Raw genomic sequence first — 23645 nt, 5'->3', positions numbered from 1 at the left:
TGCAGCTGCACCAACCTGCTGGGCCATGTCACTCCGCCTGCGACCCGGACCCTCTCTCTTCGCAGCTTTACTAGCTGCTCCGGCTTTCCTGGTTGTTGCTGCTGAAACCACGTATGCCGCCAGCGCCGCTGATGGTGTTGTCGCTGCCTTCTCAGCATTCCCCCCCTCCGACCGAAGCCGGGGGGGGGAATTGCGTGGCTCCATAGAACAAGAAGCCCAGATGAGTGCACTGATCCTGGGATCCAAAACAGGCTTCCAGCTGGGACTGCAGCCACACCCTGGTTCTCTGAGGAGCTCCAACAAACCACACCTTACTCCAGAGATGCACTCACTATTCTGCTGGTGGAGTCACTGTGTACATACATTACTTATCCTGTACTGATCCGGAGTTACATCCTGTATTATACTCCAGAGCTGCACTCACTATTCTGCTGGTGGAGTCACTGTGTACATACATTACTTATCCTGTACTGATCCTGAGTTACATCCTGTATTATACTCCAGAGCTGCACTCACTATTCTGCTGGTGGAGTCACTGTGTACATACATTACTTATCCTGTACTGATCCTGAGTTACATCCTGTATTATACTCCAGAGCTGCACTCACTATTCTGCTGGTGGAGTCACTGTGTACATACATTACTTATCGTGTACTGATCCTGAGTTACATCCTGTATTATCTTGCAGAGCTGCACTCACTATTCTGCTGGTGGAGTCACTGTGTACATACATTACTTATCCTGTACTGATCCTGAGTTACATCCTGTATTATACTCCAGAGCTGCACTCACTATTCTGCTGGTGGAGTCACTGTGTACATACATTACTTATCCTGTACTACTCCTGAGTTACATCCTGTAGATCTTTTATTAGAAAAGTATAAAACACAACCAAACATTAACAATAACACAACTGTATACAACAAGATGAGGCCCTTCCCCTCTGGTCCATGACCCATCAACAAAAGAAAAGTCACTTTATACCCATTCCCCCTCCCCCGCTGTACACTCACACAGCCACTCATACTCAATATATAACAAAAATACTTAAAAGAGCATATCACTACAGAAAACTAGAACTACAGGTCCAGCCGAACCCCTGAAACCACACAAATAAAATGAAATAGCGTTAAACAATAACAGAAATAACTAACCAAACCAAACAAGACTGAGCCAACCGGCATATAACCAAACAAATTTTTTTTATTTTTTTTTTGGGTCCCCAGTGCAGCTTGGGGGCCATGCCTGCTCCACCAGTCCGTGCCCAGAGTTCAAAGTTCTGGACGTGCCAAGCCACACCAGGGTTTTTTTTTTTAAATATACAATATACCACACTTTTCCCTGCCGCAGCCTGGGGGCCATGCCCACTCCACCAGTCCATGCCCAGAGTTTGTTTGGGACGTGCCAGGCTACGGCTCAAGGCGTGAACCCCACTCCCCCCCAACTCCCCACCCAACCTACCTACCACCCAAAACGTGAATATATACAATATATACAAAACCATAATAAACAATACACCGACATACACCAATATACATACTATACAATATTCATACAACCCGAAAGCCTAAGGTCGGCTCTCCTGCAGCCCCACTTCTTTTCATTTTGCCCAAACCAAAACAAAAGGCTTCATGGTGCACTCACAGCCCACCACCGGGATTGGAGATGATAAACCAGGCACAGACACGGCAATGCCCTTTCCCTTCTTTTTTTTTTAAAAAGGTCTCCCTATTCTTCCCCTAATTTGCCCTAGACTGTCCTTAGTCTGCCCCTCAGTCTGACCCTTCATAGAAAACTGTCCCTGCCCTATCCCTCCTCTCTCCCTATCCTGTCCCTATTCTCTCCCTACTCTGCCCCTAGAAGATTAAGAAAAGACTGTCCCTAACGAAATACATGCCCTCTCCATAGGAGAGAAGCCTTAGATGTGCCCAGCCTCTCATACTCCAAAGAACGCACCTTCACCAGGTCACCCAGGATGTTCCTACATACCGTATCCACGGGGAGGATTTTCAGCTCCGTCGAGACTAGACACCGTGCACTCCAGATGTGGAACCTAACCACTAGGCTAACTAGAAATAAAGTGCAGCGGTCCCTGCCACCAAGACCTCTGAAGGCTCCATAAGCCCACTCCGCATAGGAGAGGTGTGCCAGCTGACGCCAGCCTATGGAGACCCCTACCCGTTGGTAAACCTCTGTATTAAAGGGGCACTGAAGCAGGAAATGCTCCATGCTTTCCAGCACGTCGCTGCACTCCTGACGGGGGCAACCCCTGTCAATCAGAGGCCTGCTCTTCAAGTTACCCCTTACATACAGTCTCCCGTGAAAGCAGCGCCAAGCCAAGTCCCAAAACTTCAAGGGGACCCGGGTTGAATTCAGTAAACGTAACCCTCCCTCCAGGTCCCGACTTGGGCAGTCCTTGAGCGCCAGGGGCTTCTGGAAATGGGTCAACAGGACTCTTTCGTCGAGGAGCCTCCTCGTCAGAGTCCTGATCTCCCACATCCCCAGACCCCACCGGCGTATCACCTTCAGAACCAAGGTAGCGTAAGCCGGGAGATATCCATGCTGCGTGCGAAGGTCCTTCACTCGTCCTCCTGTCTCCCATTCCTGGAAGAAAGGCCGAAACCATCCCCGGCAGGAGTAGACCCACAGAGGAGCCCTCTCTTGCCAGAGGTTGCCTATGTTGATCTTAAAAAAGGTGTCTACAAGAAACACCACGGGGTTGACCATAGATAACCCCCCTAGTCTCCTCGTGCGGTATGTAACATCTCTCCTGATCAGGTTCAACCTATTCCCCCACAACATTAGGAAGAACAGGTTGTAGACCCGGGTCCAGAGAGGCTCTGGAAAAATGCATACGCTGCCCAGGTAGATGAATAAAGGGAGCAGGTACGTTTTGATCAGGCTAACTCTTTCCCGAAGGGTTAAAGACCAACCCTTCCACTGATTAACCTTGTGAGTGGCACCGTCTAGCCTGTCTACCCAATTTTGCATGGGGTAATCCCCCTGGCCAAATTTGATGCCAAGAACTTTTGCTGAAGTCTGGGGCACCGGAAGAGTGTCCGGGAGATCAAACACAGGATCCCTCCTTCCTAACCAGAGACTTTCACACTTATCCCAGTTGACCCTGGACCCAGATGCCTCTGAGTAGCCATCCACCTCCGACACCACAAACTCCGCCTCCTCCCTTGAGGATACGAAGAGCGTGACATCATCGGCGTATGCCACTGCCCTCATGGTAGCCTCCGGCACCGCCCGGTCCATCCCGACCCCTGCTATAGGTCCACGATCAACCCTCCTGAGGAAGGGATCTATCGCAAACACATACAACAGGGGACTTAGACGACAGCCCTGACGGACACCGGAACCCACCCCGAAAGGGCGGCCCAGCCAACCGTTCACCAGCGGGAAAGTCTCAGCCCCTGCATACAATGTTCGCAGCCAATCAACAAACCCCACTGGCAGGCCGTATCTCAGAAGGACTGACCAGAGGTACTCGTGATTAACCCGATCAAACGCTTTGGCCTGATCCAAGGACAGCAAGTACCCCTCCCAGTGACCAGCCCTACCCTGCTCCACTGCCTCTCGGACACCGAGAACAGCGCTAAAGGTGCTACGGCCTGGAACAGAGCAATGCTGGGCCCCCGAGAGGAGCCGGGGTGCAAACTTGACCAACCGATTAAGCAGTACTTTTGCCAGAACCTTCCTGTCCATATTGAGAAGCGCTATGGGACGCCAGTTCTCAATACGGCTCGAGTCTTTACCCTTTGACAGAAGGATCAAAGCTGACCTCCTCATTGACTTTGGCAGAGTGCCCGAGGAAAGACACTCATTTAATACCTCCGTCAAGAGGGGACTCAAGAGGTCCTTGAAGGTCTTATAATACTCGGAGGTTAGTCCATCCGCTCCTGGCGATTTTTTGAGCCGGAGCCCATCAATCGCCAGTCTAACTTCCTCTTCTCTGATCTCTTCTGTCAAAACATCAAGAGAGGTGTCTACTCCCGGCTCAGGGACAGTTTCAGCCAGGAAAGCCGACATCACTTCCGAATCTAGATCCTTGTTTCCCAAGAATTGTGAGTAGTAGGATCTGACGACCTCCAGAATCCCTGATCTGGATCGATTCAGGGACCCCGTACTGTCAATCGGTCCAGTGACCATTTTACTATTCACTGACATCCTACAGTTTCTGTAAGGGTCGGGCGAGCGGTACTTCCCGAAATCCCTCTCAAAAACCAAGGAAGCGTGTCTATCGTACTGGCACTTCTTGAGCAAAGATTTCACTCTGGAGATCTCCTCTCGGCTACCTCCAGTCGAAACGAGATGTTCGAGTTTCCTCCTCAGGCCGTTGTACAGGCGGTACCTGTCCAGGCATCTGAGGTTGGAGAGCTCTCGGAAGAACCTTGCCGCCCTCCTCTTGAACATCTCCCACCACTCTGACTTACTGCTACAAAGATCCAGTAATGGTACCTGGCTCTGCAGAAAATCCTCAAAGGACTGTCTTATCTCTGCTTCCTCCAGGAGTGATGAATTCAGTCTCCAAAAACCTCTGCCCATCCGGGGGGTCTCTGCAACATTCAGAGAAAACAATATTAGACAGTGATCGGAGAATTCCACCTCAACAACGGACACTGGTGAAGAGATGGCTTCCTCCTTCAAATAAAACCTGTCTATTCTAGACCTGCTCTGACCTCTATAATAGGTGAACCCCTCGTGGCCTGGGGTGTGCCGGATGTGGACATCCACCAGGCGAGCCTCGCTAGCTATACTATTAAGTGCGACGCTGTCAAAAGTCAACCGCCTGTCTCCAGAGCCTCCCCTATCGCGGGCTCTTGTGACTGCATTAAAGTCACCTCCAAAGACAACTTGGCAGCTGGTAAAAAGGTAGGGCTTGATCCTCATAAAGAGACTCTTCCTGTCCTTTTTTGACTGGGGACCGTAGATGTTGACAAGTCTTAATTCTTGTCCCTTCATGAGGACATCTAAGATCAGGCACCTTCCCATTTCTAATTCAATAACTCGTCGGCATTCAACCGCTGCGGTAAAAAGTACCGCCACTCCGCTATACGGCTCGGCCGCAAGAGACCAGTAGGAAGGGCCTGACCTCCACTCCCTTTTTGCCTTATGTATGGCTGCCAAATCGGACAGCCTGGTCTCCTGCAAAAATAAAATGTCAGCTTCAACTCGGCTGAGAAAATCAAAGGCCGCAAATCTAGCCGTATCTGACTTAATGCTGGCAACGTTAATTGATGCCAGAGTCAGCGGAGTGGGTGCCGCCATCATGAGTGATTAAATTAGACGGCTTTCTTCCTCACACCCCCTTCCTCGGGGTCAGAGGAAAGTCCCTTGCTTCTTTTTTTGGACATAGATGTGTCCATAGCAAGGGATCCCCTGACCCCATCGTCCTTGTTTCCAGGCTCTAGAGTCGCCTCCTCCCCTGTAGGAACTATGCCTCCACGAGGAGGAGACTCAGCGCCCCCTGTTGACCCTTTCTTTGCCCCAGGAACCTTGCCCTTTCCTTCCCCCTCAGAGGAGGAAGAGATGTCTTGAAGGGCTCGGAACCTATTGGAGTGTCCAACTGGAGGTGAGCAGGCTTCCCCTTCCAGTACTTGGCCCGGGGTGGGAGAAGATCTTGAATCCCCCCTTCGCTTCCTCCTCGTGGCACGTAGCTTACGCCTTTTTTCTAACCACCTCTTGCCTTCCTCATCCACACTTTCATAGTGGGAGGAATCTGCAGAGTTGGTCTCCTCCCTCTGGATCCTCCTGTCCTCTTCATCTAACTCGCTGTCCCTCAAAGCCTCAGCCGCGAGATTTGCTTCTGGAACAGGGGCCACCATCGACCCACCTGCTGTGGGCGCTCCTGTCAGCTCCCTGCTCCGTCTGCGCTTCTCCTGACGCCTCTGCTGAGCAGCCGTCTTTTGCCGGTTCTTCCCTGGCTCCTGAGCTCCCCCACCTCTGCTGGTCCCCTCACCCCCGGAGGCCACCTCATGACCCCCATCCGTAGGGGCTGAGACCGCATTGGCAAAGGAGCGTGGACAGCGGCTAAATGGGTGACCGAGATCACCACACAGGTTACACCTAATCTCTGTACAGGAGGCGGCAAGATGACCCAGACCCCCACATAGAGCGCACTTCAAGATCTTACAAGCAGCGCTCAAGTGTGAGGGGTCGCCGCACCTGTGGCAGAGCTTCGGCTGCCCCTGGTAAAAGGCCAAGATACGATCCCTGCCGAGGAAGGCCGCAGATGGTATGTGTGCCACTGAGTTTCCTGAACGCTTCAGCTTGACCATGAACGTCCAGGCCCCGGACCATATGCCGTGCTCATCCCGGTTCTTTCTGGGCATTTCCGTCACCTCTCCGTACCTACTGAGCCACGTCATGATGTCAAAGCAAGAAAGTGACTCGTTACGAGTCAAAACGGTCACTTTCTTGATATCGTTCTGGCGAGACACCACCTGGATGGCAAAGTCCCGCCAGCCGGGCTCGTTTTTCATCAGCTCGTAGTTCCCCCAGAAAAGTTCTAGACCCTCTGGGCGAACGAAGCTGATGTCAAACTCAGACGTGCCATAGGGATGGATCAGGGCAAAGATGTCAACCGCCCTAAAGCCCATCTTCAGTAGGAGCTCCACTACCTTCCCCCTTGGAGGACATGCATCATTGCCCCTCCAACGAAGACGGACCACATTCCTAAGACCTGCGTCCTGCCCGGGTGTTGGTAGGGACCATACGGTCTCCCCCCTTTGCTCTCGGAAGGCACCAAAGCCATGTCTCTCTTTCCAGAGAGATAGGTCCACCTCTCTTCCTCCAACTGTAATTGAACTCTCCCCTTTCCGTAGAGCCTCCAAGAGGCGCTGTTGCAAAACGCCCTCCCTAGAGCCTGGAGACAAGGAGGACCCACTCCCTCCAGCGGCGACACTGGCATAACTCCTACCAGGTGCTGTCGCCGCTGGAGGGGCGACTGGAACCTGTGACACTTCCTGACCCCCTGAACAAACTGTACCTGCTTGTGCAGCAGGTGCCCCTATATTAGGGGCACCACGAGCTCCCTGGGTCTCTGGGCTCTTAGTAGTATCAGAGACCTGGGCTGAACTGGGAATCTTCTTATTACCACTAGTACCTCTCTCGCACGCACCCTCACCATCCGGACCAGATTTTGGGTCAGGACCAGGGTCCAAGCGGGCCTTAGCAGACCTAGGGGGCAACATTGCTGGCCCAGCTTGTGCAGCTGCAACTACCGCAATGTTCCCCCCACGCCCAGCACTCTGTGTTATAGCAGAGATGTTTTTAGTTTTGCTTTTGCTTTTGCCTTTCTTTTTACCTTTGCCAGAAGCCTCCGCATCACTGGGTGCCTGGGACCGAGAGACCCCCGCAGACCGACCTGTCACACAGGAGACCTCACATGCTGATCCCGCAGCTCCCTCCGCATCACTGGCCTTACTGGCACCATCACTGCCATAGCCTTCAGCCTTCTCATCTTTACCACAGGGTCCCAGGTCGGAGGTGCCTCTTTCTGGCTTTGCAGCCGGACCAGCGTCCCCCGTCACATAGACAAATTTTTCCTGGGTCTTCCTTTGTTTTCCTTTTTTATCCTTGATTTTTGTGTCCACTTTGGGAATGTCTTTGCCAAAATGAAGACCCCCCATATGAGCAGGGGATTCCAGCAGTTGCGACACCAAAGCCCCCACCTTATGACTTCCTTCCTCCAGATCAGACTCCTCAGAGGTTGTTGGTAGCCCAATTTGCTCTGGCTGGAGATTGCTGGTACTTGCAGTGCTGCCTTGGGTTAGGGCTTGTTCAGCCGAACACGCAGGCTGCTCCCCCAGACTCTCCTGTACATCCTCGTAGTCGTCCTCATCTGAGCTGTCGTCACGATCCCTGGACTGATCGGTCTGCTGCAAGTTACTGCGTCCTGCAGCCATCTTTGCAAACCGATCATCGTTCATGATCTTTTCTTTAAAGGGACCGCTCTCCTCCAAGATCCTCTCTCTCACATCTTTCCACACTTTAATGCACTCTTTGCACTTCTGCATTACTTTAGAGACTTCCGCCTTTTTGCCTTTAGAGGTGGCCTGGTCTCTTTGCAGCCTGGCAGACCGCAGTTTTTCCATCTGCATAACAATCTGCTTTCCTGCAGTCTCATACTCGGCCATGCTTCTTGCCAGCCGGGAGGCCAGCTCTACCACAGACTCTCCCTCTGGCCTATCACTCCACTTTTCCGGCTTTGCCAGCTTCTGTGGCTTACCTGCCTTCCTCCGGGCCTGGCTACGCGTCACCATCTCGCTGCCTGCGCTGTCGGATGCAGCCGCACTGATGGACTGGCCCGCGTTACTGCGCCTGCGACTGGAGCCCGTGTCACCGCTGCCACGACTTAGAACCGTCCTTTTCTCTGGCTCACCTGCAGTCCTTGGCTTCTTATATTTTGCCGCTGCTGCTGCGGAACATCTTGGAGCTGCAGAAGCCACCGATGCCACTGCGGAGGTCGTTGTGGCCATCTCTGTCCTCCCTCCCTCCGACCGAGACCGGAGGGAGGAGGTGCGGGGCTGCATACCAAACAAAGCCCAGAAATGTGCACTGTTCCTGGGCTCTCAACAAGGTCTCCACCTGGGAAGCAGACCACACCCTGGATCCTGCAGAGCTCTTCAGAACACAACCTTACTCCAGAGTTGCACTCACTATTCTGCTGGTGGAGTCACTGTGTACATACATTACTTATCCTGTACTGATCCTGAGTTACATCCTGTATTATACTCCAGAGCTGCACTCACTATTCTGCTGGTGGAGTCACTGTGTACATACATTACTTATCCTGTACTGATCCTGAGTTACATCCTGTATTATACCCAGAGCTGTACTCACTATTCTGCTGGTGGAGTCACTGAGTACATACATTACTTATCCTGTACTGATCCACAGTTACACCCTGTATTATACTGCAGAGCTGCACTCACTATTCTGCTGGTGGAGTCACTGTGTACATACATTACTTATCCTGTGTTACATTCTGTATTATCCTCCAGAGCTGCACTCACTGTTCTGCTGATGGAGTCACTGTGTACATACATTACTTATCGTGTACTGATCCTGAGTTACATCCTGTATTATCTTCCAGAGCTGCACTTACTATTCTGCTGGTGGAGTCACTGTATACATACATTACTTATCCTGTAGTGATCCTGAGTTACATCCTGTATTATACCCCAGAGCTGCACTCACTATTCTGCTGGTGGAATCACTGTGTACATATGTTACATTATGTACATATGTTACATTACTTATCCCGTACTGCTCCTGAGTTACCTCCTGTATTATACTCCAGAGCTGTACTCACTATTCTGCTGGTGGAGTCGCTGTGTACATACAGTGGTCAGTCCAGTTACTGCCCATGTACTTGGCTGGTTTCCTCACTTCTCACTCTCTTTCCAGTCTGGTATCTATGATGATGACTTCTATGATGGCGGTTGGTGCGCTGGGGAGAAGAACAAGAATGAGTGGTTGGAAGTGGATGCCAGACGGCTCACTCGTTTCACAGGAGTCATCACTCAAGGGAAAAACTCAATTTGGACGTGAGTATGGAGTGTCCTTGTTTACACTCAGAAGTCCGGATAGAAGTTCCTGGGTTTGTTATAAGGTATCAGTGAGTACTGGTGTATCTCGTCTCCACCAGAAGAATAGGTGGAGACAAAATGCATGCCTACAACCAATGCCCACAACTTGATTGGCTGGGCAAGAGAATGGGTGCCCATCATCTCCCCTCCTGCCTTGTGTCACTCACCTCTCCAACGCTCTTCCTTGTCCCCTTCCCAGCTCCTGCGCTGTCAGTCTCCTCGCTGCCGTCACATATTACAGCCATTATGCAAGGCCGGCAGGGAGGGGAGAAGGCAGAGCGCCAGGGCCAGTGACAGGTGAGGGGATGGAAGTCTGTAAGTGTCGGACACATTGCAGGGCTGATGGGACGCTGGCAGGGAGAGTCTTCACGGAGGATGCACTGCGCCGGAGCTGGTAGATGACAGCTTCCAGGAGGGGAGATGATTGTTACAGCGGTGGAGATGGAATGGCGCGGGGGTGGGAGGGCGGGAGAATGACAGTGCCGGAGGCGGGAGGGGAGATGGCAGAGTGCACGAGAGAGTCAAAGCCGGTAAGAGAATAATGGGAGAGCAGCAAGAAAAGTCACTTACAGGGTTGCCAGCAGCGAGAGTGCGCATGGCACCCCGGCGGGAGGGAGAGTGACAGGGTCACCAGTAGCAGAGTTGGGATGTCGCTGCCGGGGAGATGATGGGCACCCATTCTCCTGCCCAGCCAATCAAGTTGTGGGTGTGCATTTTGTCTCCACCCATTCTTCTGGTGGGGACAAGATACCCCAGTGCCGTATCAGTGAAGCGGTATAGAGGACTTCCTACTCTCTCTCATACATTGTATCAAACCCATCTGTTGTGTGAGAAGGATGAAGTCAATCTATGCTTTCATCTGTACGAAGGTGAAATCTGGAGGGGCAGATACTTCTCATCATGCTGCTTGCTGATGGTCTCCATCCCTCATTACTGACCCTGAGCCTTCTCTGCAGGGATGACTGGGTGACGTCTTACAAAGTACAGGTCAGCAATGACACCCACAAGTGGAAGACCTGCAAGAATGGCACGGAAGATGTGGTAAGTGCACCCTGTACTCCCTGTTCTGTGATGTAAGTAGACCTGCTGCTGATGAGGGGACTCTAACTATGGAAGAGCTCGGTGATAGGATGCCCCCCGGGGCCACGGCTCTACTCACAACTTCCATTGTGATATTTTCTCCTTTCATTCTGATGTTTGCTGTAGGATCGATAGCGGTGGAGCCTCCGAGAAAGTGCAGCCTGACCAATAACCATAGGGGTGGTGTTGTAGAAAATGGGTCTCTCTGCACCGAGCAAAGCAATCCTCCCCCTCCAGACTCACCGCGTCTGTACCTCTACATATAAAATAATACTGCCATGCAATGCTTAAAAATAATAATGCCTATCTGATGCAACAAATACTACCATGTCCTGCCCACACAACACGGACCTGCAGTGCCCAGATGAAACTGTCATATACTATGCAAATAATACCGCCAAACAATGCCTACATAGTGTGCCCATATAGTGCCTGCATCATTCTGCTCCTAATGACTGCGGTCAGTCCACATCGCTGTCCGACCATCTTCTTTTTCATACTTTGTGGTTTACCTTTAGTTTATAATTATCTGCTCTTACAATAATAGAAATCAGCTCTGCATGTACAGAGGAAGCAGAGCTGCAGTATAAAGCATGGCAGGTGGACAGACAAAAGCTGAGCCTCTGATAAGATAGGAGGTGAATATGACAACTACATGTACCTCAGACTCTTATAGAGAGTGCAGCAGAACTGGAGTCATAAATCACTTTAATGCCGCCCAACACCTGAACAATGAAAAGGAAGGACAATCCTTTGGCAATTTTTTACATTAGGCCCCGCCTATTTTAGTCTAAGCCACACCATTAGTGTTCCTTCACAGTAATGGTGTCCATTAGTGAATCCATCACAGTAATACAGTCCCCCAGTGACCTCCTTATAGTATAAGTGCTCCTCATTGACCTCCTTACAGTAATAGTGACCCTCAGTGACCCCCTCACAGTAATAGTGTCCCTCAGTGACCCCCTCACAGTAATAGTGACCCTCAGTGACCCCCTTACAGTAATAGTGACCCTCAGTGACCCCCTTACAGTAATAGTGCCTCTCAGTGACCCCCTAACAATAATAGTGCTCCTCAGTGACCCTGTTGACAATAATAGTACCCCTCAGGGATCTCCTTACAGTAATAGTATGCCTCGGTGATCTCCTTACAGTAATAGTACACCTCAGTGACCCCTCACAGTAATAGTGCTCCTCAGTGACCCTTTTCACAGTAAAAATGTCCCATAGAGACCACCTCACAGTAATAGTGTCCCCCAGTGATCCTTCACAGTAATAGTGCTCCTCAGTGATCTCCTTACAGTAATAGTACACCTCAGTGACCCCTCACAGTAATAGTGCCCCTCAGTGACCCCCTCACAGTAATAGTGCTCCTCAGTGATCTCCTTACAGTAATAGTGCTCCTCAGTGACCCCTGACAGTAATAGTGCCCCTCAGTGACCCCCTCACAGTAATAGTGCTCCTCAGTGATCTCCTTACAGTAATAGTGCTCCTCAGTGACCCCTGACAGTAATAGTGCCCCTCAGTGACCCCCTCACAGTAATAGTGCCCCTCAGTGACCCCCTCACAGTAATAGTGCTCCTCAGTGATCTCCTTACAGTAATAGTACGCCTTAGTGACCCCTGACAGTAATAGTGCTCCTCAGTGATCTCCTTACAGTAATAGTGCTCCTCAGTGACCCCTGACAGTAATAGTGCCCCTCAGTGACCTCCTCACAGTAATAGTGCCCCTCAGTAACCTCCTCACAGTAATAGTGTCCTCAGTGACCTCCACACAGTAATAGTACCCCTCAGTGACCCCCTCACAGTAATAGTGCTCCTCAGTGATCTCCTCACAGTAATAGTGTCCCTCAGTGACCCCTGACAGTAATAGTGCCCCTCAGTGACCCCCTCACAGTAATAGTGCTCCTCAGTGACCCCTCACAGTAATAGTGCCCCTCAGTGACCCCCTCACAGTAATAGTGCTCCTCAGTGATCTCCTCACAGTAATAGTGTCCCTCAGTGACCCCTGACAGTAATAGTGCCCCTCAGTGACCCCCTCACAGTAATAGTGCCCCTCAGTGACCCCCTCACAGTAATAGTGCCCCTCAGTGACCCCCTCACAGTAATAGTGACCTTTTTCACAGTAAGAATGTCCCATAGAGACCACCTCACAGTAATAGTATCCCCCAGTGATCCTTCACAGTAATAGTGCTCCTCAGTGACCTCCTCACAGTAATAGTGCTCCTCAGTGACCTCCTCACAGTAATAGTGCCCCTCAGTGACCTCCTCACAGTAAAAGTGCTCCTTAATGACCCCCTCACAGTAATAGTGTTCCTTGGGGACTCCTCACAAAAATAGTGTCCCTCAGTGATCCCCTCACAGTAACACTGGTCCTCAATGATGCCCTCATAGTAATAGTGCTCCTCAATGACCCCCTGACAGTAATAGTGCCCTTCAGTAACCCCCTCACAGTAACAGTGCTTCTCTGTGATGCCCTCACAGTAATAGTGCTCCTCAGTGACCTCCTTACAGTAATAGTGACCATCTTCACAGTAAAAATGTCCCATAAAGACTTCTTCCCAGTAATAGAGCCCCCCAGTGACCCCCTCACAGTAATAAAGCCCCTCAGTGACGCACTTCACAGTAATAGTGCCCCTCAGTGACCCTTTCACAGTAATAGTACCCCTCTGGGATCTCCTCACAGTAAAGCCCCTCAGTGATTTGCTCACAGTAATAGAGCCCCCTCAATGTACCCTCACAGTAGTAGCGCCCCTAAGTGACTCCTCACAGTAATAGAGCTCCTCAGTGATCCCCTCACAGTAATAGTGCCCCTTAGTGACCCCTCACAGTAATAAGTGACTTTCAGTGGTCTTCTCACAGTAGTAATGCCCCCGTATGCCCCCTTCAGGAATAATGTACCCCTCAGGCTTCTATTATTTTTCCCATGTGACCACAGTCCGTCTGTATGTAGGTCACACCGCTGTTCTGAGAGTGCTCTGTACACAGCTCTGCATCCAATTCCTTCTTGGCGGCGTGCGGGCTATTCAGGACATGTTTGTGATGGGCGGGTTGGCCGCGCTCTGACTTGGGCTCATTCCCTGGCAGGAGATCTCAGACTTGCCGCTGCTCTTGATTATTTAGATTTCTGCTTAACTTGACAGTTCTGTCTTGACTCGTTCATATAAGTGCCCAGTCTTCAGAGGCGGAGGGGTGCATGCTGGGGGTGATGGTGCCGGGTCTGAAGTGATGGACACTTGTCATGGTTGGTGAAGCCATGACCTCCCAGATCTGCTCAGTATTACCTGAGGGACTCCACGGTCTAAGCCTTCATGCTTCTCTTCTCACATGACCTATCAGGACCAGGCTATATGGACGTCATATCCTGGGGTCCCCACTCAGTCAGTCATGTGTGGAGTACTTGTGTGACCATCTATTACCTGGTGGCCCATCAGCTCTTTATTGAGCGCCCCTCATGGACAAACTATAAAGGGATGGACACATAATAGTGACTAGATGACTGAATCACCGGCGGGGGCAGGTTCTCGGTTCAGCTCCCCAAAAACTACATGTTGAATGTCTATGGGTGCCGTCAGACAACCTTTGGTCTCCATTGCATTGTCTGGAAGTGTGCTGGCCCCCATTGTGCTACCTGCAATGATCAGTGCGGCCAGAGTAGTGCTATATATATATATATATAATACGCTGAATGGCCCCTTTATTAGACCCCCATCTAGTAATGTTGGACCTACTTTGGCCTTGAGAACCACTGCAATTCGTTGTAGTGTAGATCCAGCTTGGTGATGAAATCGTTCTGCAGGAATATCGGCCCCTGCGGACAGGAAGCTTCTAGTAGTTGCTGCAGATTACATGGAGGGCCTGACATGTTCTGACCGGCTGACAGGAAGGAGTCAGCGATTCATGCTGCTTGCACCAAATTCCCATCAGCCCGGAGCAACAGAAATCCGGATCCATCTGACAGGAGATGTTTCTCCGCTGCTCAGTGATACAAGTTTTGCGCTCTTTTGGAGTCTCGTCTTTCTGTTTCTCTCAGACAGAATGGTGCTGGAACTGGTGGTCTGCTGTTATATCCCATCCGTTCTGAGGAACCATAAATATGGACACGTTAGTTGGGGCACCAGCGTTGTATTCAGCTGACTGTGCAGCCTGTTGGTCAGAGTGATTCCTGACATCCTCCTCCGACCCCTTTCAGTGATGAGTTGTTTCCATCCACAGGATCCCCTTTCGCTGGATGTTTCCCTCGATCGCGCCATTTCCTGTATACTCTCCACACCGTTACATGAGAAAACACCCCGCGGTTGGCAGTGAGACCCCGGCTAGTCTCGCACTGATGACCGGCTTCGTTTGAAGTCACTCAGATTGTTGGATTTTCCCATCTAATGTGGATTCACACTGAAGCTGATCCACGGAAAACCTGTCACCTGATTTTATGCTGCACTCCGGGGTCACGGGGAGAATTACCATATAGGGAAACGCAAATCATGGGAGGGCCGAGGGTCATTGTTACGATCGTGTGGGCAGGCAAAGCACAGGGCCCACACGATCATGACCAAAGGGGACACACACGGGTTTCATGCAACTGGCCCTGGCTACCGGGAGGATGACAGTGGCCCTACCTAAGCGGGGACATTGCCCCAATAAGGGCAGCCCAGCGGTCTTCGGATCTGGGCCCTAGCTGATCCTAGGAGCCACGCACCAGAACAGGATGCTTTCACATGCCACATGACAGACCCAGAATACACCGCATACAACATGCAACCACTAGTAACAGATTGGAAGCTGAATATAAATACCAGGTATTGGTTGACATGTTGTACAATATGTGGAAGCTAGCAGGCCACTTCACGGCTCCTGGTTATACTGCTAGTCCCTACACTAACCAGGAGTTCAACAGAACCGGAGACCGTTCACATCGCACGCTGCAACAGGACACAACACAGATTGCAGGACACACAGCAAGCTAACACAAAACTGACAGAATTTAGACGTACAAACGGACATACACCAGATCACACTGCAAACCTCACCAGACAAGCATTCATGACTGCTCACCTGAGGGGCCATACAGACTGACCAGGGGCTGGGTTTATATGTGAGCACAGATTCAGGGGATTGGCTAGCAGACAGTACCACACCCAGCCAGCTCAATCATTAACCCTGAGAGTGCTGTGCTGCTGGAATCACAATAATACAACATGTCTCTGCAGCACACGTAACAGTCATTCAGTGTATAACAGTTCAGATAGTCTTGACCAGTGACATGGATATAGTGTCCAGTATGAAGACATCCCATGAGGTTGAGGAGTCTCTGAAGGCTTGTGGATGATGGTGGTGATGGTCTGGCAATGTGATGGTAATAGGGTAATACACACATATAGAGTGATGATCAGGACACCCGGTAAGGACTGATGGTTTTAGGGGGCACATACTGTAGATGTCCGTTGCCATCCTGTGACATACATGATGGTCAGGTGTTTATGAGGCTCTGTGTCCCGGTGTACGGGCTGCGGCTGTGGTCGCTGACGTACTATCTATATATATATATATATATATATATAAAAATGAATGTATGTATGTCTGTCTGTCTGTCTGTCTGTCTGTCTGTTTGTCCTTTATGCGCTACTACACCAATCATCCGATCGCCATGAAACTTTGGGAAGTTGTTGAGTACACTCCTGGGAAGATTATAGGCATAGTACAACTATCCTATGATAAATGGCGCGTGCGCGAGCGTCGTCGACAGTTACGCCCCCCCCCCCCCGTAGATCGTTTGATTTGCATCACTGCCACCAATTCTCTCACTTCCCAATGTCATAGAAACATGAAATTTGGCACGAGCATTGATTATGTCATAAATAAGAAAAGCTAATGGGTCCCAACTCAATTATTCAATTCTAGCACAAAAGAATTAGTGTCCAAATTTTACGTGCGGAATCTAATTCTCTCACTTCCTGATGTCATCTACATATATATAAATGAATGTATGTCTGTCTTTCTGTCTGTTCTTTATGCATTACTACACCATTCATCCAATCGCCATGAAACTTTGGGAAGTTGTTGAGTACACTCCTCCGAAAATTACTGGCATAGTAAATCTATCCTACGATAGGTGGCGCGCGTGTGAGCATTATCGACAGTTATGCCCCCCAGACAAAGATCGTTTGATTTCCATCTCAAGCACGAAAGCAAAAGGCATTACGAGCAACGGGATGAGTGTTCAACTACAAAATGATGCATCCGCCGAACGTTTCGCTTGACAATTGCTGGATATTGATAATGCTGAGGTTGCATGAAAGCTGTGCTGTGATTGGTTGCTATTTCTTATATTGCTGAGGTAATATGAAAGCTGTGCTGTGATTGGTTGTTACATATTATACCGCTGAGGTAAAATGAAAGCTGTGCTGTGATTGGTTGCTATTTCTTATATTGCTGAGGTAACATGAAAGCTGCGCTGTGATTGGTTGTTACATATTATACCGCTGAGGTAAAATGAAAGCTGTGCTGTGATTGGTTGTTATATATTATACCGCTGAGGTAAAATGAAAGCTGTGCTGTGATTGGTTGCTATTTCTTATACTGCTGAGGTAACATGAAAGCTGTGCTGTGATTGGTTGCTATATATTATACTGCTTAGGCAACATGAAAGCTGTGCTGTGATTGGTTGCTACTTCTTATACTACTGAGGTTACATGAAAGCTGCGCTGCGATTGGTTGTTATCTAGATATATAAAAACGAATGTATGTATGTATGTCTGTCTTCGCAGCAACGAGCGACCGGTAAGCTAGTTATATTAATAAGAGATGGAATACATTACACACTGAGGCCGTCATGCGGTCCACATCTAGTCCCAGCCCTCGGCCATGTCTTACCTTCAGTTAGTGACGTTGTGCAGTGCCTTACATAGAAGTGAGGGGCACCCACAGCACGGCTCATAGTGACCCCCATCATAGTTCCGGGTCTCCCCATAGTCCTTGAACAGGGTCCTTAACCCCTCGCTGGCTAACAATGTAGTTCCTCTAGAGAAGGGAGTCCTGACAGCTGGGCCCCCACTCCATGAACCCCATCACAGCTGTGTCGGTTCAACAGATTTTGGGCCAAAATTTGGGATTGGTCCGAATTAGTTCAAACCAAACTTCACCAATACTCGTAAAGCTGGTGTACAACACTGCCCAAGAGCCATAGACGCCCCGTATAGCTCTCGTAGGTCACCTAGGAGGGCATCTAAGTACCAGAGAGCTGTTGTAAGGCAAAATGAATGAAGAAAAACAAAAAAAAGAAAAGGAAAAAGAAGGGGGGGGGGAAGGAGTGTTTTTCATTCATCTTATTTTTCCTTTTGTTTCCTTCTTTTTTTCTTCTTCTTTTTCATTCTCATAGTAATTCCTTTCTGACTCTAATCTGGCAATCGGAATAATCTCCAGATCACCGACCCCTCTGAATAATATAACATGTAATATTATATCACTCAAGAAAGGCATCCAGGTCCCTCTTGTACTCTTTTATCGAGTTCTCCATCACCACGTCCTCAGGCAGGGAGTTCCACAGTTTTACTGCTCTTACAGTAAAGAACCCCTTTTTATGTTGTGTAGAAACCTTCTCTCCTCTCGATGTAGAAAGCTCCCCCTTGTTAGTCACGGTCCTGGGTATAAATAGATGATGGGAGAGATCTCTGCACTAACCCCTGATATATTATATATAGTTATTAGAGCGCCTCCTTGTTACAGTCCTGGGTATAATAGATGATGGGAGAGATCTCTGTACTGACCCTGATATATCTATACATAGTTATTAGAGCGCCCCCTTGTTACAGTCCTGGGTATAATAGATGATGGGAGAGATCTCTGTACTGACCCTGATATATCTATACATAGTTATTAGAGCGCCCCCTTGTTACAGTCCAGGGTATAATGGATGATGGGAGAGATCTCTGTACTGACCCTGATATATCTATACATAGTTATTACAGCGCCCCTAGTTACAGTCCTGTGTATAATAGATGATTGGAGAGATCTCTGTACTGACCACTGATATATTATACATAGTTATTAGAGCGCCCCCTTGTTACAGTCCTGGGTATAAATAGATGATGGGAGAGATCTCTGTACTGACCCTGATATATTATACATGGTTTTTAGAGCGCCCCCTTGTTACAGTCCTGGGTATAATAGATGATGTGAGAGATCTCTGTACTGACCCTGATATATTATACATGGTTATTAGAGCGCCCCCTTGTTACAGTCCTGGGTATAAATAGATGATGGTAGAGACCCTTGTACTGACCCCTAATATATCTATACATAATTATTAGAGCGCCCCCTTTTACAGTCCTGGGTATAATAGATGATGGCAGAGATCTCTGTACTGACCCCTGATATATCTATACATAGTTATTAGAGCGCCCCCTTGTTACAGTCCTGGGTATAAACAGATGATGGGAGAGATCTCTGTACTGACCCTGATATATTATACATGGTTTTTAGAGCGCCCCCTTGTTACAGTCCTGGGTATAATAGATGATGTGAGAGATCTCTGTACTGACCCTGATATATTATACATGGTTATTAGAGCGCCCCCTTGTTACAGTCCTGGGTATAAATAGATGATGGTAGAGACCCTTGTACTGACCCCTAATATATTATACATGGTTATTAGAGCGCCCCCTTTTACAGTCCTGGGTATAATAGATAATGGGAGAGATCTCTGTACTGACCCCTGATATATCTATACATAGTTATTAGAGCGCCCCCTTGTTACAGTCCTGGGTATAAATAGATGATGGAAGAGATTTCTGTATTGTCCCCTGATATATCTATACATAGTTATTAGAGCGCCCCCTTGTTACAGTCCTGGGTATAATAGATGATGGGAGAGATCTCTGTACTGACCCTGATATATCTATGGTAACCCAGAGGTTCCACTCAGGACACGAGATCCACGCAGAGGAGCTGGGAGGGTAAAGCTGTCACGTGTAATGGCACCACTCACCAGTCCCCTTCCTGGAGGACTACACACAATCTAGGCCCAAGTACCACTAGGCCTCTTCCAGACACCCCTAGGTTTGGGATAGCCAATAAACATTTAGTTGAATTGTAGGTTGTCACGTGACGCCATTGTTCCCTTTTCACCGGAATAAAGCTTTGGCGATAATAAGACAAGTCCACACAGTGTAGATTAGTCGAATACCTCAGTCCCTCGGACTGGTCAGGGCCTGGTCAAACTTTACTGTAGGTAACTGGAACACTTTACAAAGCTCAATGATACACCGATGCAGGTAACACAGAGAAAGAGGGTCTGAGAGGAACTCGGGATGATGCGGGCCCTACAGCACCTGGAAGGGCATATACTCAGGATGACACCGGTGCGACAGTCCTTGTTATCTGTCCGGGACCGCTCCTAAGGAGGGAAGGGGCAAACTCCGCAGAGATACTCTCTAGTCACAATACCTCCGCACGGTGCTCAGGTTCTTCTGTCACTTGCTCACTCTCTCTCTTTCTCTCTACTCCTCAGTGGTCCCTAGCATAGCAGGCTTCAAGGAACCACTTGTCTTCCTCCATTATTCACCACATGGGAGTTGATGGTACCCCCATGTGGCTGGCACTCCACTCAAAACACCAGACCAGGTTGGAACGGAACCCTACTCTCTGACTCAAGCATACCATGTGACAGGACATGAATTGTTACATTTGCAGACATATCCCAGCCTCATGCAGACATTAACTCTTCATACACTGCAGTGGTGCAATGCACATACCAAATGACTAGACAACTTCTGCACAGTGCATCTACAGAAGACATTACATGCATGATACTTACAGAGGGGCCAGGAATGTATGTCCACAATATTCCATGTGTGGTCTGAACAGTGACTTGTGAAGAGGAAGAGTAATGTTTTCACCATGTGACCCTAGACCTCTTCTGACACCCCCCCCCCCCCCCCCCCCCATGATCCTATTTGCCTTGGCAGCAGCTGCCTGACTCTAGTTGCTCCAGTTAAGCTTACAGTTATAAAACCCCCAAGTCCTTCTCCATGTCAGTGTTCCCCAGTGGTTTCCCTTTTAGCATGTAATGGTGACATGTATTTCCCCTGCCATGTGCAGAACCGCACATTTATCATTTGACACTTTTCTACCCCCCAGCTTATTCAAATCCATTTGCAACCGTATAGAGATCTATATGTAACCATATACTGCCCTTTGTGGTTCATTTCTTTATATAGTTTTGTATCGTCTGCAAATACTGATATTTAACTGCACAATCCTTCTAGCGGGTCCTTAATAAACATATTATAAAGAATAGGGGCAAATACTGCCCCCTGCGGTACCCCACTAGGAACGGTGACCCCTCCAATACTGCCCCCTGCGGTACCCCACTAAGAACGGTGACCCCTCCAATACTGCCCCCTGCGGTACCCCACTAGGAACGGTGACCCCCTCCAATACTGCCCCTGTGGTACCCCACTAGGAACGGTGACCCCTCCAATACTGCCCCCTGTGGTACCTCACCAGTAACAGTGACCCCTCCAATACTGTCCACTGTGGTACCCCACTAGGAACGGGGACCCCTCCAATACTGCCCCTGTGGTACCCCACTAGTAACTGTAACCCCTCCAGTACTGCCCCCTGTGGTACCCCACTAGTAACCCCTCCAATACTGCCCCCTATGGTACCCCATTAGTAATGGTGACCCCTCCAATACTGACCCCTGTGGTTCCCCACTAGTAACAATGACCCCTCCAATACTGCCCCCTGTGGTACCCCACTAGTAACAGTGACCCCTCCAATACTGACCCCTGTGGTACCCCACTAGTAATGGTGACCCCAACAATACTGCCCCCTGTGGTACCCCACTAGTACCCCTCCATTATTAACCCCAGTGGTACCCCACTAGTACCCCTCCATTATTGACCCCAGTGGTACCCCACTAGTACCCCTCCATTATTGACCCCAGTGGTACCCCACTAATAGTGGTGACCCCTGCTATACTGCCTCCGTGGTACCCCACTAGTATAAGTGACCCAGAATAGTCTACTCTTTTGGCAATAAGTCTCTCTGTCTCCATCTTTGCTGTTTTTACCTGCTATTTACATACATAACTTGTTTTTCCTTTAGTTTTTCTTCGCTGCCTTCTGGTTTTAGTAGTTTAAACCTTCCTTTTGGCTGTTTATTGCCCCTTTACATCTTTATAAAGCCATATTATTCCTTAAGGGTATGATCCGCTCACAGTACGTACTTAGGCCTAATGCCCACGGACAGATTTCCGCCGTGTAAAACGTGGCGTTTCACCACAGCTATCAGGTTCTATTGCACCTAATAGCTCAGTGTACACGCTGCAGAATTCCACCGCAGCATGAAGTTAGCCGCGGGAATATGCGCAGACTACAATGGAAGCCTCCGGTCTACATTGACTACAGCAGAAGTATAGTCGTCTTGTACTTTTATTTTTGAGGACCGTAAGGTAAGACCATCACTGAGCAGATCGAACTTGGGTTTCCTAAAGCTTAGTACTTTTGTAGCTTCCCTATAAAACTCTCTCTTGAAGGACAAGTTGAAATATATTATATTATGGTCATTATTTCCCAGGTGCCCCCCAATCTGCACCCCTGTTATTCTGTCAGGTCTGTTGGTTAATATTAAAGGGGTTGTCCCGCGCCGAAACGGGTTTTTTTTTTTTCAACAGCCCCCCCGTTCGGCGCGAGACAACCCCGATGCAGGGGTTAAACAAGAAAACCGGACAGCGCTTACCTGAATCCCCGCGCTCCGGTGACTTCTTACTTACCTGCTGAAGATGGCCGCTGGGATCTTCTCCCTCGGTGGACCGCAGGGCTTCTGTGCGGTCCATTGCCGATTCCAGCCTCCTGATTGGCTGGAATCGGCACGTGACGGGGCGGAGCTATGAGGAGCAGCTCTCTGGCACGAGCGGCCCCGTTCAGAAGGGAGAAGACCGGACTGCGCAAGCGCGTCTAATGTGGCGATTAGACGCTGAAAATTAGACGGCTCCATGGAGACGAGGACGCTAGCAAGGGAACAGGTAAGTGAATAACTTCTGTATGGCTCATAATTAATGCACGATGTACATTACAAAGTGCATTAATATGGCCATACAGAAGTGTATACCCCCACTTGCTTTCGCGGGACAACCCCTTTAAGTCTAAATGGGCCGTCCCCCCTAGTCGGGTCCTGTACAAATTGTGTGATGTAATTATCTTAGGTAATTGACAGAAAGCTGTTACCTTTCTAATATCCGCAGGTTTTAACCTCCCAGTTTATATCCGGATCGTTAAAGTCCCCGTTATAATTACCTCATTGTGATCGGCTGCTTCATCAATTTGTTTTAATAATAGATTTTCAGTGGCTTCTGTTATATTTGGTGGTTTATAGTAAGCCCCTATGAGGATTGTATTTTTGTTTTTCCCCTCATGTATTTCTCCGTTTCCTTTTTCGCCCTTCTTTTTGTTTTGCTTTTTCCTTCTTTTTTCCCTTTTCGTACTTCTTTTACCTTTGTCTCTTTCCTTCTTTTCTGCCATATTCTGTCTTTGTCTTCTTTTTTCCTTCACTTTCTTTTCTTTTTCTTTCTATTTTCTTTTTCTTTTCCTCCTTCTACCTTTTTGTCTTTATTCTTTTTTTTTCTTTTTCCTTTTCTTTTCTCCTTCCTTCTACTTTTACCTTCATCTTCTTCCTTCTCCTTTTTTCAAGGTTTGGGTTCGCACTGAGCCAAACTTTTAGTAAGGTTCAACCCAAAATACAGTTCAATTGTTTTGGTTCACTCAACAATAATCTGCACTCTCGGCAGTCGGAGTTTCGCCTATGGCCCGCCCAGATGACACGCTAACCCAAGAACCCGTGTACTTTGCTCAGTACATGTGTGGGGCCTCTCTTTATAAGGTTGGGGTGATGTACCCCAGTCTTACATAACCGGGGCACCTGTCTATTTGAAGTCAATGGCTCTTTTCAGTGTTCTCCTGGCCGGTGTCGA

General features: G+C 49.1%; 1 protein-coding gene across 2 annotated transcripts in view; it reads left to right on the top strand.

Annotated features, from left to right (window-relative positions):
- Window positions 1-23645, top strand: part of LOC136572382 (probable carboxypeptidase X1) — a 108733-nt gene that overhangs the window by 50797 nt on the left and 34291 nt on the right. For both annotated transcript variants that reach the window (XM_066572908.1, XM_066572907.1), the window contains 2 exons: window positions 9418-9557; window positions 10556-10640. In XM_066572908.1, coding sequence (XP_066429005.1) covers window positions 9418-9557; window positions 10556-10640 — 225 coding nt within the window. The remainder of the gene's footprint in view (window positions 1-9417; window positions 9558-10555; window positions 10641-23645) is intronic.

The sequence above is a fragment of the Eleutherodactylus coqui genome, chromosome 7, assembly GCF_035609145.1.
Source record: "Eleutherodactylus coqui strain aEleCoq1 chromosome 7, aEleCoq1.hap1, whole genome shotgun sequence".
Classification (NCBI taxonomy): Eukaryota; Metazoa; Chordata; class Amphibia; order Anura; family Eleutherodactylidae; genus Eleutherodactylus; species Eleutherodactylus coqui.
The sequence above is the reverse complement of the archived record's forward strand: the minus strand, read 5'-3'. Positions and strand labels throughout refer to the sequence as shown.